Below are 24,490 nucleotides of genomic sequence, written 5' to 3' on the forward strand. Positions count from 1 at the left end.
TTCTCATTTGTAAGTCGCTTTGGATAAAAGCGTCTGCTAAGTGAATAAATGTAAATGTAAATGTATGCATGAACGCTGCTTATGTGTTTCTGGTAGAATCTCAGCCAGTGACTTTACTTCTGTATAGCGCGTCACTACAGTGAAGTGTAGGCCTACCAGCATCAAAACTGTTTCATATGATTCATTTGACAAAGATTAAACTATTATAGTATTATTAGTATATATATATACACACTAATACATATTTTGAGTTACATTACTATTATATATATATATATATATATATATATATATATATATATATATATATATATATATATATATATAAAATAAATTAATTCCCTCTGGATTAATTGATTATTTTCCAATTCAGTGACATGAAGATTATCACAAGGTAAGACTTGGCTATATTGTTATTGTTTGTTGTTCATTTATATAACAGTGTTACGAAACAGGAAGTGTTGCAGAAGCAGATGCAAATCAAAGTCTTTATTCAAATACTCCAAATAATAAACAAGCAAAAAGTCTAGGAGTCTAGGAGAATCTGGCTTTAAACATGAACACTGGATACGAGGCAGGAAACAGGACACTTTAACAAGACCGCTTTGCAAGCGTAACGTATTCACACTCATTCATCTACTAACGCAACCATTTACGAATAATACTGCGCGAAGTGCACAGCAACACGAGGGGTTTAAATAATCAACATACTCAAACTAAAATACAGACACCTGGAGTAAATTAAGACACACCCTTGAACATGAACCTACTCTTAAACAAGGAGAGAATCAAAACAAACAACGGTGCGTGTCCATACACAAAAAGCTCGTGCACACGTGCACTCAGAAGCCGTGCCACAGTGCCATCTGTAACAAACAGCACTTTTCCACTGGGTGATGGAAACACATGCCTTCAGATGCATCACGTTGTGATATTTGCTGCTGCAGCACATACTGCTAGGGAATGAATGAATGAGGAATGAGTAGAAAAATGTGGTGTTTGATGCTGTCATGTGGGGTAGAAAAGAGAGAACATAATCTGGAATGCCAAACCAAAATGACTTGTCTTTTTCACAAATTGCAGTCTTCAAGTCCAAGTCAAGTCTCGAGTCAGTTGTTCATGAGTCCAGTCACAGGCCATTTTTTTGGCGACTTAAGCGTGACTCAAGTAAAAGTCGCAGACTCGAGTTTCCATCGCTGCTCATGTAAAAACTTGCACTCTAGCGCCACCATTGGGCTGATCTGGGGTGATCGCGAAGTAGTGGGAGGGTGTACTACCTGCTGAGAAGAAGAAGAGCCCTAACAACTATAATAGGTAATTGTTAGGTAATTCCAGTAACTTCGGTGTTGGACTCCTAAAATCATATATATATATATATATATATATATATATATATATATATATATATATATATATATATAAAAAATTCAGTTTTTAACACAAGCTATACCATGTATTGATTACATGATTCATTGGGAAGGAAAATTAGAAAATAGTTTTGTGAATTAGCTAAACACCCCCTCCCAAAATGCCCGAATGTATCTGGCACTCTGGGTAAGACAGAATGAAAACTTGCCTCCTGTTTTTCACCTCTGCTCTGACTCACGAGATCGTTGTTTCAGAGTGGGAGGAGCCTGCATGAGTCCTTATAGGGGTTTGAGGTGGTTTTGACGGGGAGCTCGCGCAGCGCAGTCCCACGCCTCACTTTACCACACACTCAGGCACTGTCTCGCTCGCGCCTCACTTCGGCACGCGCACTCCAACCTCCATCCATCCATCCATCCATCCTTCCTTCCACCCATCGCGCGCGAGGAGAAATCAACAATTTGAAGCTTTCAGGACTGAGAGAGACAGGTGCTGCGCGCGCGTAATCATTTTTATCTTTAACCTTTTACCCGAGCGTTATTTTATTACTAGTTTTGTTTGTTTGTTTGTTTGTTTGTTTGTTCCAGTCTGGAGAAATGCATGTCTGACATCATTTCGTTGTGGGCCGTCAGGACGGATTACAGCATGATTTTTATTCATATGGACAAATCTTCGCATCTCTACGACCTGCTATAACAACACAGCCTAGACACCGGAAACAGTCATATTTTAGCTCATACACCTTCTCCTCTTCGCATTAACTTCAATAGGCAAGTAAAACAACTAACCCTTTTATTCATTATTCTTTCCCCCTTCTAACCTGCCATTCTCCGCAGCTGTCTGTGGCTCAATTCCAATTCTTTCTTTCTGTTTTCTGTAGTGCACTACATAGGGTTCAGAACGCTGTTAACTCATACCCCGCGCAGAGCACTTATATAGGGAGCACGCAGCCATTTGAGATCAGACCTCTCGTTTATTTATTTAGCGTTCTCCAAGGGTAGCTAATTCCGTTACACTGCGGTAAAAATAATAATAATAACAATAATAATAATAATAATAATACTGCTGCAAATGGTTGGCTACATAACCCATAAAATAGGAATATTCATTGACCCTTGGTGTTTTCACTACATGCATGGTCCACACTGCCTGTACAGTATATGCAGTAGCTATTAAGCGTTATAAAACCTCTCCACAGGTGCTTGAAGTTACATCATTGAAGGGTCTTTGAAGAAATCTGGCAGGCAGGACCTCTCCACTTTAATTGTAGAGCAAAAAAAAAAAAAAAAGAAAAAAAAAGAGAAAAAAAACACACACACACACACACAAATATTTATTTATTTATTTATTTATTTCTACGAAAATGGTGCAGCTCTGCTCCCCAGTAGGTTACATCTCAAGAGTGTATATTTTAGAGTGCTTTCAAAATGTTGCAAATATGTGCAACATGCAGCTGGTATCAGTCACTGAGGGGTTTATAGGAACAAATTTTTTAAGTAGGCTAGGCTAGTCTAATTAATCTTTCCTTGCTTGTTAGTGGGGCACATACACAGCTAAATCCCCTGTGTTGAATTAACTCTGTGTTAGATTAATACCTGCAGTGTCAAACCCCCCCACACACACATTTTTATCATTCCTGAGTCCTATAATATGCAATAACATATTCCTAGACTAATTAATGGCCGGAAGAGGGAGATACAGTACTGTCAGCATTAATATAGACTGTAATGTTGCAGAGTCATGTGCAATTTCACACTCATCATTTGTTGAATTTGTTTGTGTGTTTAATCAAGTAAAACGTGACAGATGTTATTTTACGCTCGTCTGTTTGTTAATCACTTTCTGTTTCCCCTCAGCTGCCCCTTCGCCGATGGGCTCCGAATCAGACTGCATTCTCTAAATGAAGTTCCTCAGCCATGCAATGTTCCTGGAAGGCTGTGATTCTGCTCGGCCTGGCGTCCATCGCCATCCAGTACACAGCGATAAGGACGTTCACGTCCGAGCCCTTTCAGATCTGCCCCGTGCCGAGCTCGGTAAACTGCAGCCTGGCTCAGGAACCGGAGACGTTCGACCGCTTCTGCGATGACTTCCCTTATTTCCCATACAACGCCTCCAGAGCCAAGACTCACATTCTCATTCTGGCCACAACTCGCAGCGGCTCGTCTTTCGCCGGCCAGCTCTTCAACCAGCATACGGACGTGTTCTATTTATTCGAGCCGCTCTATCACGTACAGAATGCCCTGCTTCCTCACCTCACTCACAGCAGGTACACTTCAGATCGCAGGGTTATGCTTGGAGCAAGCCGTGACCTTTTGCGCAGCTTATACCACTGCGACCTGTATTTCTTGGAGAGCTACATCAAACCTCTGCCTGCTAATCACACCACAGATAAGCTTTTCCGGCGAGGAGCGAGTCGGGCACTTTGCTCGCCACCTGCCTGCGATGCTTTCAACCTCAATGAGGTGAATATAGATGAGGGCGAGTGCGTGAGGAAGTGCACCCTCCTCAATCTGACCCTGGCGGCAGAGTCTTGCCGAGAAAGGCGACATGTGGCGATCAAGACGGTGCGAATCCCAGAAGTCGGAGATCTCCGCGCTCTAGTGGAGGATCCACGGCTCAACCTGAAGGTTGTCCAGCTGGTTAGGGACCCACGAGGCATCTTGGCATCAAGGATCGAGACTTTTAGAGATACGTATCGCCTCTGGAGGATCTGGAGGGCCACAGGGCGCAAACCATACAACCTTGACCTGAGCCAGATCATGACGGTATGCGACGACGTCTTGCGTTCCATTAACACAGCCTCTGAGCGTCCAGCATGGCTTCGTGGCCGCTACATGTTGGTGCGCTACGAGGATTTAGCGCGCCGGCCCCTCCAAAAGACCCGTGAGATCTACGACTTCCTTGGATTGGCCATGGAGAAAGGGGTTGAGGAGTGGATTCGAAACAACACCAGAGGAAGCAACGAAGGTTTGGCAAAGCATAAATACAGTACTCTGAGGGACTCTGCTGCCAACGCTGAGAGCTGGAGGCTCAAGCTCTCGCATGACATCGTCGATTACACACAGACGGTGTGTCAGCAGGTTTTAGAGGAGCTAGGCTACAGGGCTGTGAACTCGCCCGAGGAGCTCAAGAACTTGTCCCTTTCACTGATTGAGGACAAGACCTTTACACCCTTTTTGTAGCGAGTGATCCCACCTACAACTGTTTTTCTACACTTCAACTGTTGCCTTAATTCGACACGTTTTGCACTATCAAGTTGGGAAATCGCTCGCAGTCACAGTACAAACAGCACAAAAAACAAACAAACCAAAACATTCACTTGAGCTTGGAGTAGACTTGAGAATGACAGATGTGCTCATTATGTTTATCCGGCTATGAAGTCCCTGTATTCACCCCATTGCTTTGATAAAGGTGGATGTTTGTGGGTGGAGAACTCAAAAAACACATCCATGTGCTAAATAGAGGTCTGAAATGGTAACAAAATGCAATAAACCTGTGAATGTCACAGTCTCATTTTCTCAGCATTTCTCAATTACTACAGTCTGAAATATAATGCTGAAGTACGGTGCATTATTGTATAGTTTTAACACAGAAACCTAGCTCCATTTTGTAAAACTAACCCCCCATTTTTCCTCCCCAGAAAGCATTAACCTTTTATTCAGCATTAATGCACACTAGGCATTTGACAGAAATCATATTTTCTCTTCATTTCCTCTTACCTTGCATCAGGAGGATTACAGACTCCAGTATGCATATTTACACAGTGCTGATGTAAACAGTCGAGTATCAGTGTAGATCTCTAATGGATCAAATGCAAATAGAAGACTCGCACATTAGGAGCTTATAACATTTTTTGTGCAAATGGAAAAACTGCCAACATATTTAACACAGGCTACATATAATGAATCTAGATTTTTATGTTTTGTTTACAAATGCCACCCATCAGAAACGATTAAATGCACCAAACTATAATTGTAATGAGATTAATGGCTCATTAGCACTTTTCATGATATACACGGCGATGCAGCAGGTAGGGTTTCTGCATCACAGCGCCTCGGTTTGATCCTGACTTCAGGTTACTGTGCATTTGCTTCCAATGTCCATGTGGGTTTCCTCCAGGTTCGCCGGTTTCCTCTCACCTCCCAAAAACATGCAGGTATGTATATCAACTAGTCTAAGTTGCTCCGAGGTGTGAATGAGTGTGTGAATATATGTGTACGGTGTGGTGCACTGTACAGGCGTCCCATCCAGAGTGTGTTCCCGCCTCACACACAGTGTTCCTGGTATAGAATCCGGATCCACTATGATCCTGACCAGCATAAAGCATTCACTATGAATAAACATGTCTCTATACATAAGGCTTGGGAGCTGTCACAGCTGCCTGATATAACCTTCATTGTGTTTGTCTATACTGTAGCTCAGTGGTGAGGTCTGTTGATGCCCGAGTATGCATCAAGCGTAGAAATTGGGTCTGTGTTTTCTAAAAATATTTTGAATAGGGTTCAATCCAAATCTCAATAACTCAAAACAAGTGGGCTTACAACAACAACAGTTTTTGTTATTCTTCATATTATTATTATTATTATTATTATTATTATTATTATTATTATTATTATTATTATTATTGTCCACTGGGACCTAATGTGTTCTGTTGGTGGAAAGCTCAAGAATAAAAAGTTCTATGGCACCAATAAATAGCCAGATTAACATTATACGCATTTAAATAATGAGCCTTATAATATTCAAATTTTTGGATTATTAACAAAATATAAATCTGTTCTGATGGGGACAGTTGAATTACAGTTAAAAGGGTTGAAAAAAGTTTGAGAACCCCTTCTACCCTGCTACAGATATCACAAAATATCACATGAACGAACCCCATCTGTATTTAATGTCATTTCTCGAAGTTGCAACCATTTTTATATCTTGTAAAATGTACGAGCAAATAAATAGATAGATAGATAGATAGATAGATAGATAGATAGATAGAGATAGATAGATAGATAGATAGATAAATAAATAAATAAATAAGCAAGCAAGCAAGCAGACACATCTCTAAAATACAGAATTGCTTTAATCGAAGAATACAGCATCAATTTAGCAAAAATAGTTCTATAATAGACAAAAAAATCTACTTTTCTAAAGTTCAGTTTAGAGTAACAGAGCCTCCAGCACAACAGCACACTCACCAAAATCATGGAGATGGATAAAGACAGATGGATAAGACAGTTCAACAGCATACAGCAGAGGAGGGAGGAGCATGCAACACGTCATGAGAAGCTAGGAACTGTGCACACGAGAAAAAAAAAAAAAAAAGACATCAGATAAATACGAGTATGAAAAGACAGAAAGGAGGAGAAACTTCATAAAAAAAAAAAAAAAGAAGACAAAAAGTACCCTTAAACACATTGTGTAGAAGTTCTACGTAAACTCCGATGGATGGGAGAAAACATATTTTGAAAAATATATTGGTGCTGGATTTGTGGCCCAATTATCTCCCCTAACCATCATGGCAGGTCAATTTCAATATACTGTAACTACAGCTCATTCCGCATGGTCTACCTGATTTCTGTTGCATTTTCATGCATTACGATGCAAATCTTGTTGATGTGCCCTGCAGAGGGGACGGATTACTTAGAGCCTAACTGATCTCAGTGATAAACTAAGCATCCCAAACCAAATTTCTCTCCAGATTAGATACAGAGTAAATGTGGTCTCTTGGTCTCCGGTAAACATGCCAGGACAATTTTGCTGATAAATGGCTATAAAAACGTAACACAATAAACTTAACACGTACCATGGTTGAGTAGATAAGAGTTATATGTATGTAAATTACCAGAAATGATTCTCTTGCTTAAATGTAATCATTATGTAAGGCAACATATGACACAGAGCTAATTTCCTGTCAGAAGTAATTGCGTGTGAACGACGTGGCAATTTTACGAATTACAAATCGATAGTCAAACTTATGCTACAGTAGTAAATCTGCAAGTTGCAAATCTTGGAACTGAAACTTCAGGTTCTTGTACTACATTTACGATTCATTATTCCCATGTTTACATTCAGCTGACGCTTTTATCCAATTGAGACAGGATACAACAAAGCAGTTCAGGGTTAAGGGACTTGTTCAAGGGCCCAACAGTGGTAGTTTGGTTGTGCTAGGATTTGAACTCACAACCTTACGATCAGTAGCACAGTGACTTAACCACTGAGCTACGTCTCACTTTACAGAAAACCAAAAGGCAGAAAGTCTTTGGGTAACATTTCAGCTATGAGCTGTGGAGCAACCTTATTGTACATAATAAACATTATTTGAGACCGAGTCTTTAATTTTTGCTCGACGAAGTGTTTAAAAACAAGGTGACTTTGCATTTTCCAGTGTTAGAGTCACAGTATAGGACACTGCACTCTATTATGCCCTGTTTCACATTCCCTCACATTCCTTATTTCGGAATTTTCTAGCATCTGTCTGAGCTAATTAACATCCCTAGTTCCTAGCGACAGTCAGATGTAATAACCATAAAATGTTTGTTAAAACACTTGTAATCCTTTTGGACGTGTAAACAGTAATTCATAAACGTACCTTTGTGACTCCTGATCGCAGAGAGAACATTGTAAAGACTTCAATTTGGATGTGTAACTGTAATGAAAGGATTGTACGTGTGATACACTTGCAGATTTACTGATCTGATTAAAGATCTGTGGGTCATAAAATTATCACGTATAATACATACAACTACTTTTACAGTTTTTTTTTTTAATCAGCTAGCCAGCCATGTAAGTGCTGCCCAGTGAGACCGGTACAGGTAATACGACATCAACAATTAAAATGACGGGTTAGCCAATTATCACAATATGAAAATGTCGGGGTTGCATGGGAGTGTGATTTTCTTTTTTCTGTATGCACTGTGAAGAACAATATTAGTGTCCATGACTGATGAAATGCATAGAAATGACATTCAGCGTCTCCTTATTCATTCACTGCTAATCTGAAAGAAAAATATCCCATTTAAAAGAAAATAAATCATATAGCATTTGGCTCATGCGGCTCAGCAGTATTAGGGAACGTTAGTGTCGCAACATTCCTTCATTCAGTCGAAGACACGACGTTTCAAGACAATAAATGCTCCGTGTCTGGAACATATACGCCTTTTTTGTTCATGAAAATGATCAACTACAGGATTTATACACAGCCTCTGATTAAAAGGGGTGCTCTCCAGGATTGGGACCTGCATGCGTTTCGTTTTAGTTTCCTGACCCAGACATAATAATTAGGAAAATTATACAAATGTTTTGTGACACCTCCCTCCATCCCCCCCACAGAGAAGAGAGAGAAAAGAAGAAGAAAAACAAACAAACAAACAAACAAAAAAAAGAATCCAGTAATACTTCGGTTTCACACTGGTTGGTCCTAATGTACAAATACGCCATATATTCACATTTGGTCTGTTTTTCTTAAGGATTGGACGTGCAATTCATAATGGATCTGTGATTTCCTTTCGTGTAAATAGAGCGGTACTGTCCCTCAACTATAATATTAGCAAAGCAAAAAAAATAAACAAACAAAATAGAAACTATTAGACAAACAGTAGGAGAGCCCAATCAATCATCAAACCCTCACCAGCAGTAAATGGAGAAGTTGCTCTTTTTTGCCATTTGTAGTGCTAACTGTGTTTGTAATGTCAGGCACAAGAGGGCAACTTCAGCCAGAAACATTGATCTTGATCAGCATCATGTACTGTTTGGTAATGCTTAAACCCAACAGAGTGACCATACACCTGCTCACACAGTAACGGAAATGTCGACGTAAACGTGCACCAAGCCGTCAGCCATGCTAATCTGATTTGTCTTTCTTCTTCGTCGTGACTTTACTGGCCACGGCTGACCCAACTGCCCCGACTCCACCTGTTACCACGGAGACGCTGCCCTTGACCAATCCCACCCCGGCTGCTGGGACGCTCGTCACGGCTGTTTTGGTCAGCTCGAAGCTTTTGCTGCCCACCCAGGCCACTCCTCCAAGAGTGGCTCCCACTGCTCCTCTGGTCAGGTTAAAGAGGCCGCCTGTCATTCTCCAGACCACGCCCCCTTCACTCTTTGGATGGTCCTTGTCCAAATCTGTATAGAAGGAAAGTTTAAATTAATCGATGTGATGCTGTTGAAGATTACTAATAGAGCACATTTCATTGATTTAAATCGGAGCTGTCCAAACATGATGTTGGAATGAGAGATGGAACAATATGACAAATTGCATGGTTGTTAACCACAAAACGTCACTGTTTTCCTAATTGAAACACTTCACACTTTCAACAAAGCTCAACGACATTAAATTCAACACAACACTGTAGCGGCAGTAATAAAGTCTATTAAAGTCTCAACAAATATGGTCTAAAGCTACATTCGCATTATAAGCTTCTAAGGGAATTTTTTTGGATCAAATCAAACCTGCATATCTTGAGGGTTCACTTTTTTAACACATCTGTCTTTAATGTGAAAGTTATCAAAACATCTCACACTCCTATGCTTCAGTATCTATCCAATATCCATATTCTAAACCAAACCTGTGAAGGTGAATGAAATCCAGAGCTTATTTCCTGCCCAACAGAGGTTAATTAGCCATGTGATGCTAGAGCTTGCCCGTCAAAGTGACATCGAAATTTGCTTGCTGCCAAAATAAAAGGTCTGTATGACTTTGCAGCCTGCTCCCCGCGTTATAATTTCACTTTCTCCTGGTAATGAGGGAGGGAATGTAAAATTACCAGCCAAAAGTTTCCAGCTTGATATTTGGACTGGAGAAGAGAGATTAAAAACTTAGCTCAAGGACAGAACAGAAATGTCACAGTCTGCAGTTAAAAAAAAAAAAAGCCTGAACACTATTGTGATGGCTCATTTTTTTTATACTATTTTTTTAACCAGACACCAAAGTCTCACAAAACAAGAGATAATTACACAGGAAATTAAGCAGATGGACACCATGCATTTATAACAAAATGCCAATAAATGTCAGTAATTACTTTAACATTTCAGGACATATTTAGTTTGTTTTGTAAAATATATTCAGACCCATTTCTTAAGCTGTGGTGAAGAACGAGTTAATTCTGTGTGTAATGCAGCATACAAGAAACCATCTTTCACACAGAGAGTACTATTTAGCATAAAGTGAAGAACTCTTGCAGATGTATGCTAATCTAATCAGAATTCACATAGCTGTATGGGAAATCTTTCCTGCTGTGATTTTTATCAGAAATCCACTGTGAGGTTGGACTTGGACAATATTAAAATGGGTGTTGACTAAATCCTAAATCCCAATTTGGGACAAATGAGCAGCAGATGGACAATTAATATGTAATACATCAAACATTACACTGAGCTATGCAGAATACAACATGGTTTGATTTTTTGTATGCTTCTTATTGATATTCTTTCACTATACACAAACTACCTAGTTGTGTATCGACCTTTTACCCATCCACCATTCTACCAGTTCACTTAACATTCATCCATCCATCCATCCACCAACCCTTCCACCCATCCATTCACTCAATCCATTCACCAACCCTTCCCACCCATCGGTCTTTCCATCCATCTTAAAACTCACCCACTGACTCATTCATCCATTCCTCTCCCCTTCCATCCAGTCATCTTCCTTTCCATTCATCCATCACCTATTCACCCATCCATCCAATCCTCCAACTCTTCCTTCCACACACCCATCCATCAATCACCAACTGATTCATCCATCCACCCTCAACTTCCCACCTATCCATCCACCCACCTCACCCACTGACTCGGTCTTCAATTCCTCCACCTCTTCTTCAATCCAATCCTTCATTCCCTTCTTCATTCATTCCACCCATTCACCCATCAATCTTTCTTAAAAAACGACTCACTCACTTATCCTTCCATTGCTCCATCCCTTCCATCTATCCACTCACTCTCTCATTTCACCCATCCATCTATCTATCCAGCCACACATCCAATGACCCACCTTCTCAATTCCTCCACCTCTTCCTTCCATCCATCAAAGCATCCACCCATTCAACCATCCATCCATGACTCACCAACTCAGCCCTCCATTCCATCAGTCTATTCATCCACTCACCCACCTCTTCCTTCCATCCATCAAAGCATCCATTTACCTTCCCATCACCAACTGAACCACCCTTCCATTCCTCCACCCATTCCTTCCATCCATCCACATTACTGGTAAATCTGCAGGGTGTTTTTTTCCCCCCAACCAGACCACAACCAGTTTCTCTTCAACCTGCTCAGAGTCTTATTTTCCCACCAAAAAAAAACAAACAAAAAACAACAAAACAAAACAAAAAACAAAAAAACACAACAACCCCAAAACAAAAACCTTTTTTGGCCAGCTCTATGAAATCTTTCACCTTTACATACTGTGTAATAGGCAGACCAGATTCAGTCCCACACACACCTCACAAAGCATCACCACCTCTGCTTCCGTTAATTCTTCTGGCACACTGTACCAGCAGACATGTGAACTGAATGCACTGAGCAATACAAAGCACTGCACCAGGGGGAGTAAACAAATCCGATATCTTTGCATGGGACCAAAATACTGATGGGGACACTGTGTGTGTGTGTGTGTGTGTGTGTGTGTGTGTGAGATACAGAATCAACACACTGCCTTATATTTACTAAAAAGTCTCATTTGATAAATGGCACGATCAGCACAGTCTGAAAGAATATATTGTGATGCTGGAGTCTTCTCAATCCTTCAAAAATTTTAAATTGTTTTATATATTTATGCACCGGAGTGACTTCCAGACTCAACCACACCAAACGTGCAATAAACAGAAAACAGACGCGCACACACACACACACACACACACACACACACACACACACACACACAAGTTCGTATTTCTGAAACACACCACCATTTAAAAAAAATCTTTTCTTGCTACTTCACTGAACTCTTTCTGACCAACACGTTTGAGCACAGCGGAATAGCAGGCACAGTCTGCAGGAGGTCAAAGTTGTTGAGCTGAGGAGAGGTGGGCCTGCTGTGTGGACGCTTCACTGCTCTCTCACTGGTGTTTACTGCATGCAGCGAGAATGAAAGCAGCAGGCAAACAAGTTTATTGCTAATAAGCGAAGCAGGGTCAGCTCATTTGTGTGTGCATCCTGTATCACATTAGTCTTGGTTTGCTTCTATTATGTTTGTAATTATGAGTGTGAAGTGACCTTGGGTTTTTAAAGAAACTACAGACTACGTGTGTTTTTTCTGGCCTTGGACAGGCGGTCAGGCTTATACAACACATAAATCTGCTTTAAAAAAAAACAAAAAAAAAAACCAAATTTAAATAAGGAGATTTACAATAAAACAAACCAATGCGCAAGAGATGACACCTTACAACTGTTATAAAAGGTGTATATGTACACCTTCCACTTTATAACTGTTGTCATGGTTACACATCAGCATAGCACTCTTGCTCTAGTCTTGCTTTTATTTAACACACAAGTGTTAATGGCAGTCAATTAAAAAAGGTCTAAAAGATATATCCTTCATATTAGAAGTCCTTGGGACGTAATTTAGAGTTTTGGCCAATGCCCTGTGTATTAAAAGATCTGCAGTGGCACTGTTTTTGTTGTTGTCCGTCGTAGCAACGAAGACCATTTTGTCATCAGAGATGATGCAGGAAAGTCCTATGGCAGGTAGGGCAGGGGATGAGGTGGACGTCTCCGGGAGGGTTGCTGGGAAGGGTTTTTCTGGCTTGCCTCTTTCGTTCGGCTGTAGCTATCCGATTTGTCTCACACAGCAAAGAGCCCTTGTGGATGGAGGAGCGCCGGGCGTCACAATCCAATGCAGTCTGTTCCCATTAGGCAGGATTGATGTTAAAACACTTTCAGTGAAACTTTGAGGGTATCTTTGAAGTGTTTCTTTTGGCCTCCTTGGCAACGCTGACCTTGCTGGAACTCGCCATAGAAGAGTCTCTTTGGTAGATGCTGGTCTGTCATGCGTACCACATGTCCTGCCCAGTGTAGCTAGGTCATCATCAAGATGGTGAAGATGCTACGGAGGCCTGCTTGATTGAGAACCACAGTGTCTGGGACTCTGTTCTGCCACTTGATGTCAAGGATTTTCCTGAGACTGGTGGTGTGAAAATGGTTCAGTTTCCTGGCATGACGTTGGTACACTGTCCACGTTTCACATGCATACAGCTGTGTGGGGAGCACAACTGCCCCGTACAATTTCAGCTTGGTCTGGATGATGATGCCTCTTTGGTTCCAAACCATGGCATACAGTCTCCCGAAAGCTGAGCTGGCTCTCGCAATGCGGACGTTAACTTCGTCATCTATTGTGACATTTTGTGACAATGTGCTGCCGAGGTAGGTGAACTTGGTCACTGTTTTCAGTCTCTGACCATTGACAGTGATGTCGGGCTATGTATAGGGCTTCCCTGGGGCTGGCTGGTGCATGACCTCATTCTTCTTGGTGCTGATGGTGAGACCCAAGTTTGTGCAGGCACTGGAGAACCTGTTAACACTGTGTTGCATGTCCGTTTCTGTGCTAACGTTAAGGGCACAGTCATCAGCAAAGAGGAAGTCCCTGATGATGTCTGTCGAAACCTTGGTTTTCGCTTGAAGCCTCCTGAGGTTGAACAGATTACCATCTGTGCGGTACTTGATGCCTATCCCAACATCACCGTCTCTAAAGGCGCCAGTCAGCATTGCGGAGAACATGAGGCTGAACAGGGTCGGTGCCAGGACACACCCCTGCTTGACACCACTGGAAACTGGGAATGGCTGAGACACTCCTCCGTTGTCTTGGACTCTTGCCTGCATGCCATCATGGAACTGCTGCACCATGGCTATGAACTTCCTTGGGCATCCGTACTTGGCCATGATTTTCCAAAGGCCTTCTCTGCTGACGATGTCAAAGGCCTTGGTCAGGTCGATGTAGGTAGAGTTTGGCGTTCTGTTCCATACATTTCTCTTGTAGCTGTCGTGCTGCAAATACCATGTCGATGGTACCGCGCTCTTTCCGGAATCTCTGGTAGAAGCCCTTAGTCGAGGTGAGCATTCAGGCGGTTCAGCAGAACCCAGGCAAGAATCTTGCCTGCGATGGATAGTAATAATATGCCACGGTGGTTGTTGCAGGACTGGCGGTTCCCTTTGCTCTTGTACAAATGAATGATGGAGGCATCTTTGAAATCCTGACAACAGCGTCATGGCGCTCGTCGTTGTCTCGACCCGTCCAGAAAAAGGTGTATCCAGAGCCCCTTTCACAAAGTTCACCTTTGCCTACAAACCGGGTCTCACTCAGGGCCGCAATGTTGATGATGTATCTGAATAGTTCATTTGCTATCAGAGCGGTTCTCCCCTGGGGTCTGTCCGTGTCATGCCTGTCCATGAGAGTGCGCACATTCCATGCACCAAAGGTGAGAGGAACAATTCTCGTTTTCTTCTTTGTGTTTTGACCGCTTGATTAGGGCCCCCACCAGCCGCGGTAAGCTGGTTAGGGAACTTTTGGAGCAGGCAATGTTAGTGCACCTTTTCTAGCCCCTTCCTCATGCCTGGAGGTGAGCAGTGCAATCCTAAATAGGGCTGCTCAGTCGCTCAGGGGGCTGCCGGACTTCACTGCTGCGCCATTTTGTGCAGAATGACCATATGGCCTGGGCCGCCTGTGTGCATGGTTGTGGCTACGGCTGCCACTGTACCCACACCTGCCACTTTGTCGCATGTCTGTCGCCACAGGACTTGGAGGTCGAGATGGATGGTAGATGACAAAATGACTTGCACGGTGACTTGGTTTAAAGTGAGGAAGAGTTGCGCATTTCGTCGACCTCACTCTCCAGCCCAAAACCAACTGGGTCCAGCAGCAAGACAAGGTCAGAATGGCTGGAGTTGGAGTTGAGTGCAGTGGATGACCTTGACGACCTTTGTGACTCGCCATGCTCTTAAAGCGCTCCACAACGCTTTGCTGGGAATCGCCTTTCTGCCTGTTGGTCGGTTTAGTGGTTCTTCCGCGCAGATTGCCGAGTCCAGTCTTTACTATTTACCCATAGCTGGGAGGCTCATGGAGGACGGGAGCGTCTGTCTTCCCATGCAAGTCCTTATGACTTGCCCACTGGGATGTAATTTAGAGTTTTGGCCAATGCCCTGTGTATTAAAAGATCTGTAGTGGCACTGTTAACTAGCTATCTACAACATAACGGTCGAGACAAATACAGCCAGCATGTAGCTACAAATGCATTCATGCTACAGTACATCCTCACACCCCTTCATTAAGTACAAGTTATCTGCTACAATAGTATTTCAAATCAGGGACACACACCTTTATGAAACAACACGACTTGGTTAACCTAACTCTACTCTCAGCGACTATGACACGGAAGTCGGCTACAGCGGATACATCCGAATAATTTCCTGCTGGTTAGCTAATGAGATCTACATTAGAATGTGACTAACATTAGAGAGCTAGCTAAGCACAGAACATGCATTCATGTAAGTAAATGGCCTAACGGTTACAATAAATACAGCCACGTAAATCTAAAATGTGTTTTTATGGATCAATAATGCAGAAGTCATTATCATCATCAACAACATTTGTATTAAAAACAAATTAGGGTGCCTAAGACATTTGCACGTTACTGTACATGTCTAAACAACCAGAGGAATATTCTTTGAACTGATTTCCCAGTCTAGTGAGACAGGTGAGCTTACATTTCTTGACGCACCTTTTCAACAAGCCAGGAATGAGTTTGAAGGGCACGTCACATTTTCGCTGTCACATCCAGTTTTAAATGCTTCAAGAGGAATAAATCACGCGAGGAATGCTGTTATAGGAAAATAGTCTGTGCCAGGGTGGCGTGATATGACCATCACTGTTCGCAAGGTTTCCAAGTGAAGCTGTAAAATGTTTAGTGATTTCATGCATAGCAATGATAAACACACTGATGAGCTAGGTCTCTCCTTAAAACGTTCCCCCTTCAATCTGATTGTTGTCATGAACTGTGTCGTAAAAACTTGAAAGCTCTTCAAAATTATTTACAAATCTAGACGGGTATGCAAAACAGAAGCTAGCTTCAAGGAACAAATAAGGTTCATTAATTAGGAAAATATCACTGCTAGTCGTTAAGATGGTACAGATTTCTGAGATGGTTATTTAGTATTTAGTTTCCATTGTAGTGTTTTATAAACAGTCAGAGATAAAGCTGCAGCTTTAAATTTTCCACCACAGGATACTCTCAATGACGGATGGCTTTGCACTTTCTCTGGAACATGACAAGCTTTTTTATTTATTTATTTATTTTTTATTAACTTCCAGAGAGGTTGTTGAGGGAGCGACTGATTATTGACACTACCTCTGCCATTTTTGACCCATGAGCGCATACGTTTAGGATCACGAGCAGAATCATTCTTTCGCCACACTTTGGCCTTTCCATCACTTTTGGAGAGGTTAATTTCGGATCCAGACCTTTGTGGCTCATCTCTGTATTTCTTTGCCAATACAAATCCAGCCTCTCTATTTCTGCTCTCAAAGGCTTCGAATGGTTGATTGTGATACCTTCACCCCTGCCCTCACTATGTTTGTCATCAGCTGCTGCTGTTGTTATCCTTGACTATCTTATTTGATGTTTGATTGCTAGTACACCAGTGCTTTCTTTCTTTTTCAGGAGAATACAAATTGTTGTATTGGCAGTGCCCAATGGCTCTGATAGATTTTCACTTTTTTCTCAGCGTCAAAATGCCTTGCTTTTCTCCCACAGACAGCTCTCTCATCTTCATGTTGGCTTATCCTATTTAACAACAAATGCGCTCTTCTCATACAAACCCCAGGGCTCAAACCAAGAGTAGACATTCAGAGCTATTAAGTCAGTACGTTTACATAGACAACAATAATCCAATATTAACCCGATTAAGACAATACTCTGATTAAGACACTACCATGTAAACAGTGATTTCTGATTACCTTAATCCGACTAAAGTCATACTCAAAGTAAACACAAATCGAATTAAGACATGTGGAGTATTACTATTTTAGTCGCATTATTGACGTGTATTACAGACCTGTAAACACCTTAATCACACTTAACGTCGTGGGAGTTTTCACCGCATTTTGCGACAGGACACGATCACACACGGCAGTGCTCAACCGTTTGACGGCAAACAAGAGACACAGCTGCATACTTGCCTACTGCAGTATATATTAGGTGAAATACAAGTATTTCAGCTACTATATAGTAGGTAAGTATGCGGTTTCGACGCAGCCCACGGCTTCAAGCAGTCGTCTATTTGCACGTACAGCATGACATAATTAACTGCACTCTAAGCTTTCGTAAAATTAAAAATGAAACACCCTAAACTGTATACGGTACCATAATGAAGACGAACTGTATGTTGATACGTGAAATTCTGGAGAGAACATTGGATGGCGTGGCGATGTAATGACGTGTGCCTTTAATCGCTCTATGTTCTATAACATGTAAAACGGGTACATGAAAGGAATATTCTAAAAGCAAGTCATGTAAACACCTTAATCACAATGTCTTATTCAGAAAAAATTAGATTACTGCTGTCCATGTCCACCTGGACAACAAGAGACACCAGTCAGTCACACGCGCCAATATTTTTAAGCACTTGAAAAATGGGTGGGTTCAAACAAAAGGTGCCATGTTCTAAATTGTTTAATACATATAGATATTTATATCAAGAAATGAAAGCTGAAATTCTAAACTGTCGTTTCATTCATATTTTGATCTCAAACCCAAATGTCTTCAGTGTACAGTAAAATAAAACAAACAAACAAACAAACAAATAAATAAAAGAAATAATAATAAAAAAAGAACTGGCCTTGCTGTTCCAATACTTTCAGAGGGAACTGTATATACTGTGACTTCTGTCAACTAGCTGCTTATTTCTACCACTAAAAATCAATATGAAATGTCACTGCACACACTTTGATAATGTCATTTATACTGTACAATGAAGCGTTAATACATGAGCTCTCGTTTGGATTTCCAAGTTGACGTAAATCCAAGCACTGGCCAGGAACTTTAAATTAGACTAAATATGCTGCATTAGATTATACATTATACACACATTAGACAGCACATTATATAGAGTATAAACATAAAATTGCATGCTGAAATGCAAAATAAATAAATAAGAAAACAGGAACAGAAAACCTTCATATGTAAATGATTCAATATTAAGTATGAAATATGGCCACTTAATTGCATTTAACACTGCTGCAAGGTCGCATCTATACAGAGCACGGACAGAATATAATTGTAAAATTCAACACAGTATATACACACACACACACACACATCCCACTCAAGTCCACACTGTGACTCAGAGCAGAAATGAGAGAGAATTTTCTTTTATAATGGATGGTTTCTTTAGATGTGTGCTGTTACTCCAGCAGGCAGTAAGACACAGCACAGCGTCTCTAGGTGCTGGATAACCGCTACTATCCACCTCCCTCTCCCCCTCCCTCCCCTCCCTCATGCCTGGTGTCAGAGGGACATGGCTCAGCTGCACTCGCTCTCACACCGGCACTCCTGCAAACTAGCTTAGTCTGAGCACTTATGAGTGTTAATGATGCATTCGACTACTTTGAGTGTTACTAAGAACACACACACACACACACACACACACACGTAAAACAATAAAACCATTCTGTCAATCATATATAAAGAAGGTAGAGAGGGAAGAAAGTAAGGAATGAAGAGGCAGGAAGGAAGGCAGGAAGGAAGGAAGGAAAGGATGGAAAAGGAAGACTGGAAAGAAGGAAGGAACATACAAAGGAATGAAAGGGATGAGGAAATGAAAAAAGAAAGAAAGAGGGGGGCGGGAAAGAAGGGAGGAAGGAAAGAAGAACGAAAGGAGGAAAAAGAGGACCGGAAATAAGGAAGGAAAGATGGAAGGAAGGAACCAACAAACAAATGGAGGAACACAAAGGAAGGAAGAAGGAAAGAAAGAAAGGAAGGAACAAACATACAAAGGAATGAAGGGGAAGAATGAATGAATGAATAAATGAATGAATGAAGAGGAGGACTAGAAAGAAGGAAGGAAGGAGCATACAAAGGAATGAAAGGGAAGGAAAGGTAAAGGAATAAAAGAGAAAAAGAAAGAAAGAAAAAAACTGTACAAAAACACCTTTAAAAAGATGTGCAGAAACACATGACGCTCAGAACAGCAGGAGATGGAGTGGAAGAAAAACTGCAGCATTATTTGCATCTTTCAGGCTTGTTTGGGTCTCAGGAGCTGAAACCCTCCCTGTGCTTTTTCAAGTCCTGTGGTGCTGTAATTAGTGAACACATTCAGATCAGTAACAGGAATTCTTCAATTTCTCAAACACACACACACACACACACACACACACACACACACACCTACCTAGCCATTTCCTTCCTGCCCTGCAGCGCCCAGTTTGCTCCTCCACCAGGAAGCTTAAGAATCGATCAAATTCTGCAGCAAAGCGAAAAACTACTGAACAAGAGCGGTGGCATTTACAGCTCAGATGAAAAGGGCACAACATTCTTCAAGATGTTTCTAGGAACAGAAACCACTGCTGATGTTCAGGAGTCGACATCAGTCAAATGACACTAGTGGAGTAAATGTGTGAGACAAACGTGATCAAGCCTGAAAAAACAAAAAAGTGTTACACACATCACAGCATACCTCTTATTCTTCTTCTTATGACTGGGATGAGGATGTAAGTAGTTTTATGTAATGTACTTGTCGTTTGAATGAAATGTTTGATTGTTAATAAATAAACAAACAGTAGGGTTCATGCTCTTCCTTACGGCAAATCTTTCCAAAACAAACCCAACCTTTAACCAGAATTCATATTCTGACCTGCTCCACTCCGTCTCATCCACGGAGACGGATCTATAGCGAGAGAAGCTGGGAAAGTTTAGGAATCTACATGGCATGCTTAACATTTTCATGCGCGTCTAGATCCCGCTGTGCTGGAGTCATCAAACTCCCAGCAGGAACGACAGCCATGAGCCGAGAGTGGGAACTACGGAAAGTTAGTTAATATGAGAGAAGGGGGAAAAAATAAATGAACTGATGTATAAATTTAATCAGCTACTTGTAATATGGAGAAAGTTGGTCAGCGCTACAGAGATACTGACTATACAGTGTAATGTAATTGATCACAATATTGAGATCATATCCATGGATGGATAAATCATCATTTTATTAGCTAAGTGAAAACTCCAAAGTGCTGCCCAGTTACATAATTTGGTTGCCTGGAAACCTAAAAAGGTAGCGTAATAAACTATGGTGAACTAGCCAGCTAGCATTAATACATTCTCACAGGGTGGACAACTTAAAAAAGATACTACTGGACTTAGAAAAGTAGGATTGTTCTTCATTCAAAACCACAAATGACAAAACATGAATAAATGCAACAAAAAATCCCAAAATAAAAACAAATTTTAAATTAAATTTAACTCATAAATGGTCTTCACTTGAATAGCGCTTTTATCCAAAGCGCGTTACACTGTGTCTCATTCTCCCATTCACACACTCACACACCAATGGTAGCAGAGCTGCCATGCAAGGCGCTAACTTCCCATCGGGAGCAAATTGAGGTTCAGTGTCTTGCCCAAGGACACTTCGGCATGTGGAGTCATGTGGGCCGGGAATTGAACTGCCAACCCTACGATTAGTGGACAACCCGCTCTACCACCTGAGCCCCAGCCACAACTCGTATCATTTCCGTTTCTACATGGACTATCAACACCAAACAAATACACCGAAGTTTCAACAAAAATTGGCCGTATTGCTCAGAACGGTGTATTGTTTGCAACATTGTTATGAACAAAACAAAAAAAGGACGTGACAATCATGCAGGCGTGATCAGTGACGTCAAAAAGTAAAGCTCGTTGCTGATTCTGAAAAGATCGTCTGTCAAAAGTCAGTAGGAAGTAGGGCTGTACAACTCCGGCTTCCACATCATGCTATACGATTTCCATTCTCAAGGAAACAATACCACACAAGGGTCACAATACTCTACACACAGAAACCCAACACTGTCCTGACTAGTCTTATAACAGACTTGCAGCTATAAAATAATTCATTTGTTTGTATTGATTGAAAAAGTCCGATAAATCACTTTCCATTCCGGTGTACGAAAGGCAATGATTTGATATTGAACGAGATCGTCCACTGGATCTGCACCGATATGTTATGATTTCACCCACTGAATCTGCTACATATGATATGATACAATCGATTCTGAAGGCAACAATGCGATATTATGATGATACAGCTACCATACTTGCAGGCTAAATCACTTTGATAGCCTATTTATATGTCATTCTAAAAATATGAAATTTATTTACACAACAGTTGCCAGTCCTTTTTAGATAATAATCAATTTACACTCAAATCAATAATATTCGATTTATGATTGTTGCCTCGATTCATTTCAATCACTGTCTTAAATCAATGCATTGATCCAAAAGGTTGGATTATTACAATGTTAATGGGAAGTAGGGTTGTTTTCTTTCTCTGGGTGTTAAAGCTACTTGACCATCAGGAAACTTAAATTGAAAAACCACTAGTCTGGACATGATATCTGACTAACCTACTGATCGGTCCACGTCATATTGCCCCGTCCTAATGGCATACTCCATGCTAGTTATACTTGAGAACGTTGACTGCTCCAAGGCGAATGCAAACATTTCTGATGTTCAAATTGATACAACATGGTGAACGCTTCCTCCCACACCCCGACCAGTCCTACAATTTGCAATGCACAGCACCAATCTGTGCCCCTGCATGGAAATTGATTACACACATACACTTAATACACAAATACGACAGGTGTGTTTGATTTAAACCGATGAACCAGATGGCCCGAGATCCCATACTCCCAATCACCAGCCACTGGGTTCTAGTGTGAGCCAGACAGCCAGCTGAATGCGTTAATCTCCCATCTACTGAATTTATGACTCTGAACCCATATCATCTCTCTGTAGTGCTGAGAACTAATGGGCAAAATATTGTGCTCCTCACTTGGCGCGGAGATTTACAGAACTCGAGGGGGATGGGGGAGATGAGGGACAGAGACAGATGCTGAGAAAGAGACAGAAGCACTTTTTCCACCTGCTTTTATGCTAATTCTGAATAAATAAATAAAAAAAAGAAAAGAAAAAAACAAAAATAAAAATAAAATACCAGATGTGAAACAGCAGAGATTTGAATAAATGATGAAATATCATCCAGTGCTTGGTTGTGCATGGAACAAGATAAGATGGGAAAAAAAAACTGTTTCAATAAATGACGACTCTGTGCTCCAGTCCCTCCTTTGACATCACTGGCCAAAAAGAAATGTCAAAATAGTACAGCAGCTATAAAAAATAAATATATCAGAAAGGGTTCTTTGCAGCAATGCCATTAAAGTATCATTTTCAGTTCTCTAAAGAGCTGCTCATGCCATGATTATTTAATCATTTTGTTGTTTACACTGTAAATAATCCTTCCACATATTGGTTACATTTACAGTGGGGATATTTCAGTGGCACGAAACAAAAATGGCTAAAAATCCATGAATCGAAAAAAAGGTTTTTGTTCCCCCACACCCCTCTGGAAACCAAAATAATGGTTTCTGGTCTTGAGTGTACTATTTGACATGCTATTTTATTTAGTAAGGTGGTGTTTATCGAAAAATTTTAAACTTACTTTAAAACTTCACATTTTTTTGAAAACTCTCTCAATACCTCTGTAAAAAGGAACACACAGAAAGAAGAAACCAAGTCATGGTGCTTTACCGTTTAGCGGCGTTAGTGATGTCATAAAATAGGTTTGAAACTGATATGCAAATTAGTGGAGCATGATACAGAATTAGCTAGCCAACTTATGATTAAAATAGTTGATATTTTAATAGTGTTTTTGTAAATAAATGGCTAAGATTGGACAATGCAAGTCAGAGTTTGAACAGAGTTAGGAGTTAATAGTGAAACTGCAGACCTCAGTATTCAGACCCAAGTACAGATTTAAGTTGAACTCAGACGTTACGTGTGATTCTGGCTCATTTTTCTTACATTATACTGATTTAAGCGAGGAACACCATTAAAGCCAGTGCCAACGGCTAACATTTTGACGTAAGCACAATACATCATGCTGAACCGTATGCACATTTTGGGAGTGTTTATTTGAATGCTTGCCATCTTGTTTATTTTAAATTCATGTCTTGCTTTTGTTTTATACTGCATTATAATAGACAAAATGCTATCTGCTTCTTCACTATGCATTTTCTATCCCGTTTCTAGCCCCTGTTCAGGCTAAAAGGAACCCCAACTTCTACGGCCTATTAGATTAACGCGGACATTTGCTATATAACTCCGCTATACAAAAACACTGCAGATGGCAGTTTAAAAAAATTAATGAAAAAACATCCTTGCGCTTGTAGGCCGCCATTGCTGTTTACGTCACAATGCATTCTGGGTAGTGACGTCAAAAGGTTGCAACCGTCTTGATTCTCCAGTGACCCTACAGCGATATAAACATTAGAGATTAATCGGCCATCTCGCCATCATATACTTTACCCTGTTAAAATTCCGACGACCCGCCAGCGCACTGTCGCCATGTTATGAGCAAATCTATGCTATCTACACAGCTTCTGTACGTACGAAGGTACTCATGTCTTTGGAAAGCTAAGATTCTTGTGAATCGATTGATATAAACTGTTCTGAGATACAATCACAACAGCAGCTACAATCAATGTCTGTCAGACCACCGACATACAAACCAACACTTACGAAACTGAGGCAGCTCACCTCATATGAAGCCTCTTAATAATCCACTGATCCATAACATCCTGACAAAAACAGTCTTGTTACACTGGCAAAAGGTCCAAACAATCCAATCACGTAAAAATATTTAGTCCACCTTTCAAAAGAGACCAAAACCATGCAGGTTCTCCAAATGGTTCAGGAACAGCTTTAATTTTACTTTGGGTATGCCCTGGCTAGGTGTTTTACGCCAATTCTACAGGAGCTTTACGTTATGAGAATATACAGGGGGGAAATAAATAAATAAATAAAAAGGCACTAACAAGATACTTACAGGTTTGATTATTTTTACAGATATCCCCTGTACCACAGCACACAAGAACTAGAAACCTACAGCCAAA

At 40.9% G+C, this 24,490-nt stretch overlaps 2 protein-coding genes across 2 annotated transcripts in view; one reads left to right on the plus strand and one right to left on the minus strand.

The window, feature by feature from the left end:
- The first annotated feature begins 1,661 nt into the window (after window positions 1–1,661).
- On the plus strand, window positions 1,662–4,875 carry chst1 (carbohydrate (keratan sulfate Gal-6) sulfotransferase 1). Its single transcript, XM_017474696.3, has 3 exons — window positions 1,662–1,854; window positions 1,953–2,135; window positions 3,222–4,875. The coding sequence occupies exon 3, from the start codon at window positions 3,282–3,284 to the stop codon at window positions 4,545–4,547; it is 1,266 nt and encodes a 421-aa protein (XP_017330185.1). The 5' UTR covers window positions 1,662–1,854; window positions 1,953–2,135; window positions 3,222–3,281; the 3' UTR covers window positions 4,548–4,875.
- Window positions 4,876–6,421: 1,546 nt separating this feature from the next.
- Window positions 6,422–24,490, minus strand: part of zgc:101566 (transmembrane protein 263) — a 57,163-nt gene continuing 39,094 nt past the window's right edge. Inside the window, exon 3 of the mRNA XM_017474697.2 lies at window positions 6,422–9,480. Within this exon, the coding sequence (XP_017330186.1) occupies window positions 9,200–9,480 (281 nt within the window). The 3' untranslated portion in view covers window positions 6,422–9,199. The remainder of the gene's footprint in view (window positions 9,481–24,490) is intronic.

The sequence above is a fragment of the Ictalurus punctatus genome, chromosome 8, assembly GCF_001660625.3.
Source record: "Ictalurus punctatus breed USDA103 chromosome 8, Coco_2.0, whole genome shotgun sequence".
NCBI lineage: Eukaryota > Metazoa > Chordata > Actinopteri > Siluriformes > Ictaluridae > Ictalurus > Ictalurus punctatus.

Coding starts and splice junctions, on each gene's coding strand:
- chst1 (XM_017474696.3), top strand. CDS start 3,282: ATGCAATGTTCCTGGAAGGCTGTGATTCTGCTCGGCCTGGCGTCCATC.